General features: G+C 38.4%; 1 protein-coding gene across 2 annotated transcripts in view; it reads left to right on the top strand.

Annotated features, from left to right (window-relative positions):
- The window catches only part of MAP3K19 (mitogen-activated protein kinase kinase kinase 19), a 59,768-nt gene that overhangs the window by 2,283 nt on the left and 41,947 nt on the right, over positions 1 to 15,538 (top strand). For both annotated transcript variants that reach the window (XM_086350430.1, XM_086350438.1), the window contains exons 2-5: positions 1,445 to 1,633; positions 3,572 to 3,726; positions 8,385 to 8,500; positions 11,391 to 11,506. In XM_086350430.1, coding sequence (XP_086206556.1) covers positions 1,445 to 1,633; positions 3,572 to 3,726; positions 8,385 to 8,500; positions 11,391 to 11,506 — 576 coding nt within the window. The remainder of the gene's footprint in view (positions 1 to 1,444; positions 1,634 to 3,571; positions 3,727 to 8,384; positions 8,501 to 11,390; positions 11,507 to 15,538) is intronic.

Genomic DNA, 15,538 nt, shown 5'->3' with positions numbered 1-15,538 from the left:
CAACCAATCCATTCTGAAGGAGATCAGCCCTGGGATTTCTTTGGAAGGAATGATGCTAAAGCTGAAACTCCAGTACTTTGGCCACCTCATGCGAAGAGTTGACTCACTGGAAAAGACTCTAATGCTGGGAGGGATTGGGGGCAGGAGGAGAATGGGACGCCAGAGGATGAGATGGCTGGATGGCATCACTGACTCGATGGACGTGAGTCTGAGTGAACTCCGGGAGTTGGTGATGGACGGGGAGGCCTGGCGTGCTGCGATTCATGGGGTCGCAAAGAGTCGGACACGACTGAGCGACTGATCTGATCTGATCTGATCTGATTTCCCCTTCAGAGATCCCTTGTCTTCAAGGCCACAGCCATATTGCTTTGACTGGATCTGGGGTTTGTAGCCTTTAGTTGACTCAGGCTTAACTTTCACAGCAGGACCTTTTTTTTTAAAAAAAGGATTCTACCTTGATCTGAATAATTTGCTGACCCATTGTGATAATAGCATTTTGTAAATTTTCACCCAGTTTAACATAAAGGCCAGAGGAGTTTTCTGGGGCAGCAGGACTAATCACAAAGAATTTGTCTAGATTTCTTTGTATCTGTTTCTCTTTTCTTTAGTGGGTGACTATCAGCATTGTAACCCATTTCAGGCCAGGAAGAACCTGAACTAGTGTTAATTCCTCATTTGTGGTTTACCATAAACATTTGTCTGTCTCAAATCCCCTCAAAAGGGCTAGAGCTCCCTTTAAGTAGCTAAAACCCACTGGAAAAAATTCTGAGACTGTTTACCTGTCTTGTTCATGGCTGGAGTCTCAGCACCAAAGTCAGGTCTTGACACACATGAGTCCCTCAATCCGTAATTGTTGAATAAATTAACCCATTACCATTTTAAATAGAGTTTATTCTCTCCCTAAAAATACTTGTGGAAATACCTGAAACATTCAAGAATCTATAAGCCTGAATCTGGGGGTTCTATATTCTAAATTATAGATAACAGTAACATGAAGACTTCAACATTTTATGTGGGTTTAACATAAAATATTCACAGACTTTTAGTTAAAAAAAAAAATAGTATCTCCAAACTATCCATATCTTGGAGATTTTTGTCTCTCAAATTTTAAAAAAGGCAAATGGCAGTTGTATGTGCCTTCTAAGTCACTACAGTCATGTCCAACTCTTTGCAACCCTATGGGCTGTAATCTGCCAGGCTCCCCTGTCCATTGGATTCTCCAGACAAAAATACTGGAGTGGGTTGTCATGTCCTCCTCCAGGGGATCTTCCTGACCTAGTATTGAACCTCCTATATTGGCAGGCAGGTTCTTTACCACTAGAACCACCATTTTTATGCCTATCTTACTCTCATTTCTTATGTCTTGAATCAGAGCTGTGTCCAACTAAGTAAGTTTTCTACCCAACTCAGAAGACATGATTGTAAGAATGCTGTGATTTTGCAGGTTGTTGGATTTCTTCTGGAAAAGGGAGCGGATATCACCCTGTGTAATTACAGCAATCAAACCGCAGTCCATGTGGCTAATTGTGATGTCCAAAGACAACTCTTGGCCATCAATGGAATCCAAGCTCCCCAAATGCAACTTCTGCAAAGCTCATGGCAAGGTGATCTTGAACAACTTCAACACTTGCTGGTCAGTTAATTCAGTGTTTGCTTCTGTCTTTGGGTGAGTGGGTGAGACTTGAAAAGAGAACAGACTACACATGACTCCTTCTAAAGAAAAATAAGTTCTTTTCAAATGCAGTCCCAGAAAGTTTCAGGCAGGACATATGAGACAGAAACAGGATTAAATGGGACACTTGGGGTGGAAAACAAGATAATAAAAGCACACAGCAGCACAGCCTATTTACACCTTCTTTCTAGCTGGATGGGAGAAGTCATGTAGCACCCCTGAGAAATGATGTCCTCCCAAAGATGCCCCTGGAGAACCACTGTCAACTTGCTCAGAGGTGTTCCCTTGACATCACTGCCATTTGTACAACTGCTGTTCAGATCCCTTCGGACCATCTGCAGTTATTATCTGTATCCTGAAAAGGGAATCAGAGAGACTATGCTTTGCATAATATTTAGCTGGAATGAAAGTGAAGAGAATACATTTTTCAAAATGCTGTCTTTTTAGGGTATTGATCTTCTTCTTATTCAGATTTTTCTGCCCATAGAGACTCTTTTCCAGAGTAACTTGCGAAACCACATGCATAAGCAAGGACATTCATTATTGGCGAACAGGCTCTTGGCATTTACCTTCTGAGGTACTGTCAGATCACATGACCTTCCATCTGAAAGAAAATCAATTGCTGCTAGGAAACAGCTTCTTCTATTCCCTTACAGTAGAGACACAAACAGATAAAGAAGAAGTGAAAGATATTCTGGTCACCTAGAGTTCAAGGAAATGGACAACAAAATCCAAAGGACTCTAAATTCTTCTATTGTGCTAAATGATAGTCTAAAATTGCCATATATCATAAAGTGAGGCTTAGAAATGTTTTTGGAAGACTTTGAATTTCATTTTAATGGCATTTTTTTGACAACTGTTGTTGTAATTCAATGTCTTTTTTTCATAACCATATTTTTCACTTCTAAAGATAAGCCTCCAAGTTTTAAAAACATATACCTGTAACTGGATCCAGAGCTTAATCAACAGATGTTCAATTAATGTGCTATTGCAAAACTATTCTCAGCTCAAAACTTTTATGCTGGTTCTAACTAATAATAAACATTTATATAAGAGGTGGTGTCTTTTCAGAGACTGAAAAAAAAAAATACTAACTAATTAATTCCCACAGCACCCCTCTGAGGTAATATCATTATCTCTAGTCTTTCCCTGGAGAAACTGAGGTAGATGCTGACTATATTGATGTGGCATAAAGTGAAATACAGATGGAAATTCGTGAATTACTTTGACCTGTAAAATAAACAATTCAGACAATTTGGCCTTCCAGTAGCTTCTCAGCTCTGAATTTTCCAGATTAAATTTTACTAAAACAACAAATAGCATCTATACATCCACCTCCATTTGATTGTATAAATCCTGTTCAATAAGTTACCTTGTAATTGTAAACCAGTCATTCACTCCACAGATGTTTTCTGAGCATGGTCAGACACTCTGCTCAGTGCTTTTCATTTCCTGTTTCCAATCATCCAAACAATCCTGTAAGAAAGGACCTGAAGACCCTGAAGTTCAGGGAATAAGATTGCCAGATTTTGCAAATAAAAATACAGGACACTCATTAAAATTGAATGACACTCATTGAATTTCAAGTAAATACCAACTATTTGGTATTTAACTAGCTGTCCCTTATTTCATCAGGGTGATTTTATCAACTTTTAACAGAATGTACTTGATATAACCCTGTCAGGGAAGTTAAATAACCAATTTAAGGACCTCAAATTCAAACTCCAATCTGTCTGTCTCAGGTTTGTGTTATTTCAGTTCATCAGCTCCTCTCAAGATATTGAGGAACAGTATCTTGAAATTAAAATGAGAATTTGGCCAGGTGATGAAAATGTAAAGATTAGTATTAATGGACATGCAGTAAAGACATAATAGAAATAAAGCTTCATGTTTTTAAAGGCATCTGAAGAGTTCCTGGATATAAATTTCCCAAACCAACATGGCTTGACTCCTCTGATGCTGGCTGTGAGAGATGTGGACCTGTTTGAAAGGCTTGATATGTTAACGCTCTATAGACCTGCGGAGGTTCTCTCTGAGCTTCTCAGGCATCATGCGTGAGTATCAGGTGGTTAGCCAGTACCCATGGAAGGGTGTCTCTGCCATTGTTACTTACAAAGTCATTTGCAAACCTAGATATATAGATTGTTTGTTTATACATGTATACTGTGGTGCTCACTCACATCTGACTGTTTGTGACTCCATGGACTATAGCCCACAAGGTTCCTCTGTCCATGGGATTTTCCAGGAAAAAATACTGGAGTGGATTGCCATTTCCTACTCCAAGGGATCTTCCTGACGCAGGGATCAAATCCGTGTCTCTTGTATGTGGATTCTTTACCACTGTGCCACCTAGGAAGCCCCTTATACCTGTATACATGTATATGTATAATGTATATTATAAAATACTGTATGTATACAAAGATAAATATAATGTATATACATATATATATGAAATGCCCATGCATATTCATAAATGGGACTTCAAAGTTGCAAAGTGATGTACAGATGTTAGAGGTTGCTATCTATTATTTTTATGATATTGTCCTTTTATTTCATTTGTTTAAATACTTCCTCTTTGGTGTTCCTGAGACTGTCAAATAATTCTTGAGTATGTAGCTCCTTACCCCCAAAATGTTATTAAATATTCCAGAAAGCATTGTCAATTATCAAAAATAAATTATAGTAGTGATTTCCAATTATGTGATAGTTACATTTTGAGAATTCCCTGGTGGGCCAGTGGTCAAAACTCCAAGCTTCCAGTGCCAGGGGCGAGGGTTCAATCCCTGGTTGGGAAACTAAGATCCTGCATACCTCATGCTGTGGCCAAAAAAAATTACATGTCAACACACTCTTTTAGGAGGAGGGAGATAAATCTTTTTTTTAATTAGAGGGCTAATAAGCAGTCTTTCATGTCAGAAATGCAGTTTCCTAATGCTGTTGCTGTGGCTTCCCGAGTGGCACAGGGGTAAAGAATCCGCCTGCCAAGGCAGGAGACGTAAGAGACACGGGTTTGATCCCTGGGTCGGGAAGCTCCCCTGGAGAAGAAATGGCAACACTCCAGTATTCTTGCCTGGGAAATCCCATGGGCCGAGGAGCCTGGCAGGTTACAGTCCATTGGGTTGCAAAGAGTCAGACATGACTGAGTGACTGAGCGTGCATACACGCAATGCTGCTTGTTACCTGTTTATCTTGTCATCAAAAAAGAAGAGATGGCCAAAGCTCTTCCTCAGTATTGCATATGCATTTTTTGTGGGGAATAAAAAAGGAAGAAGGAACTTCCAAGACAAAAGTATAATCAAGAACACGATCTATTTTAAAAGAATCAGTTATTGTAATAGGATGAAGATGGAAGTCTGAAGCTACCTCAGACTTCCTGTGCATACTAGTTGCTCAGTCGTGACCGACTCTTTGCGATCCCATGGATTGTAGCCCATGGAATGTAGCCCATTTTCCAGGCAAGAATACTGGAGCAGGTTGCCATTTCCTCCTCCAAGGGATCTTCCTGACCCAGGGATCAAACCTGAGTCTCCTGCACTGGAGGTGGATTCTTTACTGCTGAGCCATCAGGGAAGTGACCTGAGACTTCAGTGTTAATAGCTGAGGAGATTGTTAAAAACGGAGATTACTGGACATCAACCCAGACATGGTGTTCAATAAGCCTGAAGTGGGGGCCAGAAAGCATGAAATCAAAGAACACCACTTGGAGAAACACTAATCAAGGTAGATGAGCAAACTAGAGATATCAAGGGAACATTTCATGCAAAGATGGGCACAATGAAGGACAGAAATGGTATGGACCTAACAGAAACAGAAAATATTAAGTAGAGGTGGCAAGAATACACAGAGGAACTATACAAAAAAGATCTTCATGACCCAGATAACCATGATGGTGTGATCACTCACCTAGAGCCAGACATCTTGGAATGCAAAGTCAAGTGGGACTTAGGAAGCATCACTACGAACAAAGCTAGTGGAGGTGATGAAATTCCAGTTGAGCCATTTCAAGTCCTAAAAGATGACGCTGTGAAAGTACTGCACTCAGTATGCTAGCAAATTTGGAAAACTCAGCAGTGGCCACAGGACTGGAAAAGGTCAGCTTTCATTCTAATCCCAAAGAAAGGCAATGCCAAAGAATGCTCAAACTACTGCACAATTGCACTCATCTCACATGCTAGTAAAGTAATGCTCAAAATTCTCCAAGCCAGGCTTCAACAGTATGTGAACTGTGAACTCCCAAAGTTCAAGCTGGTTTTAGAAAAGGCAGAAGAACCTGAGATCAAATTGCCAACATCTGTTGGATCATTGAAAAAGCAAGAGAGTTCCAGAAAAATATCTACTTCTGCTTTATCGACTATGCCAAAGCCTTTGACTGTGTGGATCACAACAAACTGTGGAAAATTCTTAATGAGATGGGAATACCAGATCACCTGACCTGTCTCTTGAGAAATCTGTATGCAGGTCAGGAAGCATCAGTTAGAACTGTTGCATGAACATGGAATAACAGTTGGGAAAGGAGTACGTCAAGGCTGCATATTGTCACCCTGCTTATTTAACTTATATGAAGAGTACATCATGAGAAACGCTGGGCTGGAAGAAGCACAAGCTGGAATCAGGATTGCCGGGAGAAATATCAATAACCTCAGATATGCAGATGATACTACCTTTATGGCAGAAAGTGAAGAGGAACTAAAAAGCCTCTAGATGAAAGTGAAAGAGGAGAGTGAAAAAGTTGGCTTAAAGCTCAACATTCAGAAAACTAAGATCATGGCATCCGGCCCCATCACTTCATGGGAAATAGATGGGGAAACAATGGAAACAGTGTCAGACTTTATTTTGGGGGGCTCCAAAATCACTGCAGATGGTGACTGCAGCCAAGATGCTTACTCCTTGGAAGGAAAGTTATGACCAACCTAGATAGCATATTAAAAAGCAAAGACATTACTTTGCCAACAAAGGTGAAAAGAAGAGAGTGAAAAAGTTGGCTTAAAACTCAACATTCAGAAAACTAAGATCATGGCATCTGGTCCCATCACTTCATGGCAAATAGATGGGGAAGCAATGGAAACAGTGACAAACTTTATTTTGGGGGGGCTCCAAAATCACTGAGGATGGTGACTACAGCTATGAAATTAAAAAAGGAAAAGTTGGAAGAAAAGTTATGACCAACTTAGACAACGTATTAAACATATTAAAAAGCAGAGACATTACTTGGGCAACAAAGGCCCATCTAGTCAAAGCTATAGTTTTTCCAGCAGTCATATGGATGTGAGAGTTGGACTATAAAGAAACCTGAGCACCAAAGAATTGATGCTTTTGAACTGTAGTCTTGGAGAAGACTCTTGAGAGTTCCTTGGACTGCAAGGAGATCCGACCAGTCCATCTTAAAGGAAATCAGTCCTGAATATTCATTGGAAGGACTGATGCTGAAGCTGAAACTCCAGTACTTTCACCACCTGATGCAGAGAACTGACTCATTTGAAAAGACCCTGATGCTGGGAAAGAATGAAAGCAGGAGGAAAAGGGGACCACAGAGGATGGCATCACTGACATAATGGACATGAATTTGAGTAAACTCCAGGAGTTGGTGATGGATAGGGAGGCCTGGAATGCTGCAATCCATGGGGTTGCAAAGAGTCGAACATGACTGAGCGACTGAATTGAACTGAACTGAGCAAACTAAGGTCCCAGAGAGCTAAGTGACTTGCCTAAGGCCATGTATTAAGGTTAGTGGCAGTCCCTTGATTCTTGGACCTATGCTAATTCTTTTGAACCATGAGCATGGAGGGAGAAAAAGCCCTAAGAATATTATTATAGATCATAAAACATTAACCTGGGACTTCTCTAGTGGTCCGGTGGTTAAGGCTCTGTGCTTCCACTGCAGAGGGTGTGGTTCAGGCCCTGGTCGGGGAACAAAGATCTCACATGCCACACATCCAATAAAAACAGAATGTGACTAGTGAAGCAAGTCTAGCCATTGTTTCCCTCACCGTAATCTGTAAACAGAGTTCCCATCGTTTACCTTCTGGACCTCTTTGAGCTGATGTCTAATTCTAGGATTCATGGCAGCATAGACAGGAGATTTGCACTGATGCAAGGAACTCTAAGATCAGCCATGGGGCTTAACAATCACAGGACAAGAGGAATGAAAAATCATACAGAGAGGCTCTATGATAAGATCACTCCACTCAACCAAGCGTCTGCGAAATAAGTATGTCAGTTTAATTTCAAGGTGAAATGCTAGGCCATTCTACTAGCATTATTCTAATTTGAATAATAAAAGAGCTCGGTATTAGAGTTAGGAAAAAGAAATATTGAGAATAAGCAGTTAGCTAAAGCACTGAGAAGAAAAAATCAATGAAGCCAGCTATTTGGGATGATAAGACAACAGTTTATCAAGATGTTTTTATCTTTGCTTGCTTTATGCATTATTAAAGAATTATGAAACTTCTTGTCCAAGGTTGAAAATTTTCAGCAAATTATTAGAATGTTTTTAGACTAGAAGTGGCCTAAAATATGCAACATATTCCTTTCAGTTAAAAATCTTGAAAATTTTCTCTCTCTGTCTCTCATGCATTTTGAATTCATTATTGCTATCCCCAAACTATATAAAATTATTTTTATTTATTTGATGTCAATGTTTTTCCTCTCATATTGGTTTTCTTTTTCAATAATTTAACTCAGTAATCTTTGATGTTGATTCTATTCTTCCTAGAGACCCTAAACTCTGTGATTTTAGTGGAAAATCAGCAATACATTATGTGTCACAAATAGAGAGTTTCAGAAAGCAGCAGTTATTGGACATTTTAATGAATTCTATGCCAAAACCAGGTAATATTTTTATTTCACTTTTGAAATTCTCTAGCTATAAAAGCCCTTTTATAGTTTTTTACATGTATTTGATGGATCCTCTTAAAGAAGTCAAGCTAAATGTATATATATGTGTAACTGAATCACTCTGTTGTACAGTAGATGTTAACACAACATTGTAAATAGATACTTTAAATAAATAAAGAAAAAAAGAAATCAAGTGAATAGCTATCTATAATCCAGGGACTTTGTACAAGACCCAAAGTTAGGTACTCTGAGATAGGCAAAGAAGACTAAGATGTGGTCCAAATTTTTTTTTTTTTAATTTTATTTTATTTTTAAACTTTACATAATTGTATTAGTTTTGCCAAATATCAAAATGAATCCGCCACAGGCATACATGTGTTCCCCATCCTGAACCCTCCTCCCTCCTCCCTCCCCACACCATCCCTCTGGGTCGTCCCAGTGCACCAACCCCAAGCATCCAGTATCGCGCGTCAAACCTGGACTGGCAACTCGTTTCTTACATGATATTCTACATGTTTCAATGTCACTCTCCCAAATCTTCCCACCCTCTCCCTCTCCCACAGAGTCCATAAGACTGTTCTATACATCAGTGTCTCTTTTGCTCAGTACAGTCAGGGACACACTACATCAGTCAGAGGAGAAAGAGATTGTTATAAACTTAAAAGGGGAAGAAGGACTTGCTGTGGTTCTCTAATGCTGGATAAAATATGAAGGAAGCAAAAAGATGTGATATAGGCATGGAGAAAGCGTCTAAGCAAGACAAAACACAGCCACAGAAAGAAATGTAATGGAAAAAGTGCCACTGAGCCACGTGTGACTTTGTGAAAACTGCTTGACTTTATTGTCTGATTGGATTTTTGTTGGGAGCTCTGGACAGGGAACAAGGCTATCCCCAGGAAGGTTTCATGGAAGAGGTAAGACTCAATCTGGTTCTAAAAAAAACCATGAGAGCTGATTTTGTGGACAGAGGCATCATGCTGTAAGTGAGCATGGCTCATCCCAGGGGCGAACCGGAGACTAAAACCAACAGTTCATGTCAGGGGAAAGGAATGCAGAAGATAGACACACAAAGAGACTGAGTCCATCAAAGAGTCGTTAAATGTCAGACTGAAGGACATTTTTTTTTTTTTTTTTGGCAATGAAATAGAGTCACTGAAGAATTTTAAGACAGGGAACGATGAAAGCCATGTTTTAGGAGAGGAAGAGACTCATGACAAGCAAGCTCTATTAAGAAACTATAGAAGTACCTGTGCGTGGTTTCAAGGATCAGGAAAAGAGACTTTGGACATGGCGTGTAGTGGGCCTGAGAGGTTCTAGGTATGTGAGTTTAAGAGAATGTGAAAGAATTCACAGAATATAGTGATGCAAAGTTGATAGAGGAGACATATAGACAAGGGTTGAGAGGCTTGAGTTAAACATGATTCCAAAGTTTCAGCCCAGGTTCGATGCACGATGCTGGATGCTTGGGGCTGGTGCACTGGGACGGCCCAGAGGGATGGTATGGGGAGGGAGGAGGGAGGAGGGTTTGGGATGGGGAACACATGTATACCTGTGGCTGATTCATTTTGATATTTGGCAAAACTAATATAATTATGTAAAGTTTAAAAATAAAATAAAATTAGAAAAAGAAAAAAAAAAACCTACTTCGTATCACCTAAAGGGAAATGGCAAATTTAATGAAAAAAAAAAAAATTAACCTGAGCTATAATCTAAATTTGGATTCAGTTTATTTCCCTTACCAGATGGAATGAACAAGTCTTAGAAATAGTGTTTTGGTTCAAATTAGATTGTTTGAAAAATTAAACTATATGTTTTCAACAACAACAACAAAAAAACAAAGTTTCAGCCCTAGGAAGTAGGGAGGTAGAAATACAATTAACAAAATAGGAGAACATTATGGCTTGGTGTGGATGTTGAGGTAATGGGTTCTAAAACACTCATTTGATGAGAACTTTTGATCTTCAAAGTAGCAATTTTCTGTAGGCCAGGGCTTGTGGGGAAAGGATTGGATAAGATGGACTGATGGGTTTCTTTGCAAGTTCTCTACAAGGAGACTGTGAAGATCTGAGAGTAGGTGAGATCACTAAAGGATCGATGATGGTGAGAAAATTGCAGGGGCTGGGCAGAGAAGGTACACATGGACGAGGCATAAGAAAGGAAGGAGGAGAATTAGGAGAGAACTGCAAGAAAGAAGGGGTGGGAAGCAGCATCAAATTGGAAAAGAGTTTACAAAGCAGATGTGATAAGAAAGTGAGGGTTTCAATGGTAGGATGGAGGCAGTAGAAAGGTTGCAAAGAGTGAAGAAAGAAAATATGGTGAACAAATGCAGGCTATGAGTAGAGATCACTCTTTCAATTTTGTATCACTCATACGATCAATGAAATAGGAAGAGATGCAAGAGGAAGAAGTTTTCACGGTAGAGCACATGCTTATCTGAAAAAGTCAAGATAACAGGAGAAGGGTATGTAAGAGAACAGTGTCCCCCAGGAACTAACTGGGAATTCATTGTTTGGTGTTCAGAACTCTGTCAATTTAATGTGGCTTCAAGTGCTAGACAGGAAAGGTGCTCCAAGCAGCTGAGCACTTTTGTCTTCGGCAACTACAGTACAGATATAATTCCCAGCCCCTTATTAGGGGTTACACTTAGCAACATTACCCCCTTTTTAAAAAACAAACAAAAATGCATTCATTCTGTGGATTCCTTTTGTCCTCACATTTTTTCCAGTAAAAATTATGGCCCAAAGTTTCCTCAGGATCCCAGATCACTATTTCAAGAAAATTTTAAACAAAATGGAACTCATTTTTAGAACCTAATGCTAGATGTTGCTGTGAAATTGCTGGAGATGCAGCTTATCAAAACACATTTTTATGTTTCTTTTGGCAGAAAGACATGCTGAATCATTGCTTGACATTTGTCATGATACAAACTCTTCTCCAACTGATATGATGACAGTTACTAAAAACCAAAATATAATCTTGCAGAGCATTGGCAGCAGTGAGGTAAGATGCTCTAATCTTCACATAGAAGAACTAACAGAAAAAGGGATAACCTACTGCATCTACATTTACTTCATTTATATCTACTTCATTTAAGTTGCTTGAATATTTATAACAAACATATATTACAATTATATATTTAAATGTGATTATAAGGAAACTTAAACCATAATTAATCATAGTGCTTCATGAGTTTAATCTCAAGGCAGTAATTAGCTAGTCAATTCTGAGTCTCATACATTATGCGTGTATGTGTATACCATAGAATATTGTTGCAGCTGAATCCATGCTAAATAATAAAATGTAGCTTGTCTTTATGCATGTTAATGTGAAAGAAGAGAAAATCTTTATTCTGTTCATGTCAAATCCATCCTAGGATACCACAAAGGAGGTGCCTCCTCTTGGTCCTGGTCATTACCCCCTGTCCATGATGAATAACTTCACAAAGTATAGTAATAGTACTAGTAACAAACATTATGACCCACAGAAAATGATGGAATGATTTCCTAAATGTATAATAAACTGTTAACAGTGGTTGCCTAAAAGGACTGAAATGGAGAAGAACTTTGTACTGTATATTCATTTGTATTTTTTTGAATTTTTATAGAATTTAACATAGTCCAAACAGTTAAAAATATTACAACTCTATAGGAATTCCCTGACAGTCTAGTGGTTAGGACTCAATGCTTTCACTGCAGGGGTGGGAGTGGGAGCAAAGTTGGGAGCCCTGGGTTCAATCCCTGGTTGGGAAACTAAGATCCCACATGCTGCACAATGGTGACAATTTTTTAAAAATTACTACTCTATATTTTATTGGTAAAAAGAATATGACCACAAATGTGTTTATTTTTACAAGTTAATGAGGTATGGATTATAATAGACAGAAACTATATGAAGAGTTTTAGAGATAGTGTAGTAAGATCTTTTTGTACCTTTCTCTTTCCAAAAATTATTCTAAAACAATAAAGAAAACAAAAACCAAAAATTTAAGTAAAAAAGTAATCTGAAATAACTATAGATTCATAAGAACTTGTAAAAAGAGTACAGAGAGCTCCTGTATAACCTTCACCAGCTTTCCTCAATGGGAATTATTATAACTGTAGCTGATTGTCTAACCTAGAAAATTGACATTAACCCAACACCACAATGAACTAGACTACAGACCTTCCTTGGATTTCACTGGTTTTTATGTGCATTCCTTTTTCTTTCTTCTGTTTGTGTGTGTCTGTGTGCGTAGTTCTGTGACATTTTATCCCCTGAATCTTTGGCGGAGATACAAAACTGTTCTGTTACCACAAAGGAACCCCCTTACTACACTCTTAATTGCCATGGTCTCTCTGCAACCACTGATCTGTTCTCCATCTCTATTATCACTTCAAGAATGTCATATAAATGGCATTATCATATGTGTAAACTTTTGAGATTGGCTTTTTCTACTGAGCATAACACTCCTGAGATAGATCCAAGTTGTTCTATGTATCAATAGTTTCTTTATGTTGCTAAGTAGTATTCTATTACAATTTTATTTTGTCCCACATTTAGCTGTGGGACAGCTAAATTTATTTAGCTGTCCATCTGTTGAAAGACATTTGGGTTGTTTCCAGTTTGGGGCTATTACATATAAAGCTACCATGAACATCTATGTACAAATTTTTGTGTGAATTTATGTTTTTATTTCTCTAGGATACATGCCCAGGAATCCAATTAGTGGGTCATTTGGTAAATGTATGTTTAATTTTTTTTAAAGCTGCCTAACAATTTTCCAGAGTGGCTCTAACCATTTTATATTCCCACCAGCAGTAAATGAGAGATCCAATGTCTCTATACCCTTGGCGGCATTTGGTACTATCAGTATTTTTTATTTTAACCATTTAAAAAATTTTTAACCAAAATAGGTATATGATGGTAGCTCATTGTGGTTATAATTTGCATTTCCCTAATGAACAATGTTAAAATACATTTTAAAAAAATGTGTTTGCCAATAGCCATAATTATTCAAATATTTTGTCCATTTTCTGATTGAATTATTTGTCTTATTGTTGGGTTTAGAGAATTCTTTATATATTCTGGATGTGTAACTCACAAATATTTTCTGCTAGTCAACGAGAAAAATTTGGTTTACTTTTTTCACCTTTTTAACAGCTCTTTTACCAAACAAAAGTTTTTATTTTTGATGAAAATCAATTTATCCACTTTTTCCCTTATGGGTCTTGATTTTTATATTATGTCTAAGAAGACTTTTACTTGACTTAGGAGTATGTTCAGTTTATAAAAATTCATGAATCTATACAGTTTTGATATGTGCACATTCCTGAATATATGCTATTCTTAAAAGTAAATATACACAATGGGATATTACTCAACCATAAAAAGGAACACATTTGAATCAGTTTTAATGAGGTGGATGAAACTAGAACCTATTGTACAGAGTGAAGTAAGTCAGAAAGAGAAAGATAAACATCATGTGCTAATGCATATATACAGAATCTAGAAAGATGGTACCAAAGAATTTATTTGCAGGGCAGCAATGGAGAAACAGACATAGAGAACAGACTTATGGACATGGGGAGAGGGGAGAAGAGGGTGAGATGTATGGAGAGAGTAACATGGGAAACTTAAATTACTGTATGTAAAGTAGATAGATAGCCAATGAGAATTTGCTGTATGTCTCAGGAAACTCAAACAGGGGCTCTGTTTCAACCTAGAGGGGTGGGATGGGGAAGGAAATGGGAGGAAAGTTCAAGAGGGAGGGGATATATGTATACCTATGGCTGATTCATGTTGAGGCTTGACAGAAAACAACACAATTCTGTAAAGCAATTATCCTTCAATTGAAAAATAAAATTTTAAAAAAGTAAATTAAAGGGAAGGAGTGAATGCCTTCAGATATCTGAGCAAAGAATATGGTTTTCAATCTAGGATTTTATATTCAGAAAACTATAAATCAAATATTCAGTTCAGTTCAGTCGCTCAGTCATGTTCGACTCTTTGCAACCCCATGAACTGCAGCACGCCAGGCCTCCCTGTCCATCACCATCTCCCAGAGTTCACTCAAACTCAGGTCCATCGAGTCAGTAATGCCATTTAGCCATCTCATCCTCTGTCATCCTCTTTTCCTCCTGCTCCCAATCCCTCCAAGCATCAGAGTCTTTTCCAACGAGTCAACTCTTCGCGTGAGGTGGCCAAAGTATTGGAGTTTCAGCTTTAGCATCAGTCCTTCCAAAGAACACCCAGGGCTGATCTCCTTTAGAATGGACTGGTTGGATCTCCTTGCAGTCCAAGGGGCTCTCAAGAGTCTTCTCCAACACCACAGTTCAAAAGCATCAATTCTTCGGCGCTCAGCTTTCTTCACAGTCCAACTCTCGCAACCATACATGACCACTGGAAAAACCATAGCCTTGACTAAACGGACCTTTGTTGGCAAAGTAATGTCTCTGCTTTTGAATATGCTATCTAGGTTAGTCATAACTTTTCTTCCAAGGAGTAAGCGTCTTTTAAGTTCATGGCTGCAGTCTCCATCTGCAGTGATTTTGGAGCCCCAAAAGATAAAGTCTGACACTGTTTCCACTGTTTCCCCAAATATTAGAGTTGAATAAAGACATTTTTCAGACATGCAAACGAGTAAACGTTCTACATTTCACATGCCTTTTAAGGAAGCTACTATGTACTCTATTAAATTAAGGGGATAAGATAAAAATAGAAGGGAAAATTGGATCCATGATTCAGAGGATCTGGAACCCAACACAAGAGAGGAGGATATCCTTGGTATAAAACAGACAGCAAGTCCCAGGGCTTCAGCCCATGTATGAAGTCTGGAGAACAAAGAGCTCCAATTGCTGGGGTGAGGAAGAACAGGATAATGGGGATTTCCAAGAAGAAGGTGGAACTGGTATATTTTCTGATATATTTAACCATGTGGAAAGACCACTGGAGGTTGGGAAGATTTAAGATTTTAAAAAATATAAGAAAATGAATTAAATATTAAATAAAATTGTGAATGAAATAAAAACAGGGATTTGGGGTTTATGTACGATA

This window comes from Bos grunniens, chromosome 2 (genome assembly GCF_055505025.1).
Source record: "Bos grunniens cultivar Pamir isolate PY7600 chromosome 2, Bosgru_T2T1.0, whole genome shotgun sequence".
NCBI lineage: Eukaryota > Metazoa > Chordata > Mammalia > Artiodactyla > Bovidae > Bos > Bos grunniens.
The sequence above is the reverse complement of the archived record's forward strand: the minus strand, read 5'-3'. Positions and strand labels throughout refer to the sequence as shown.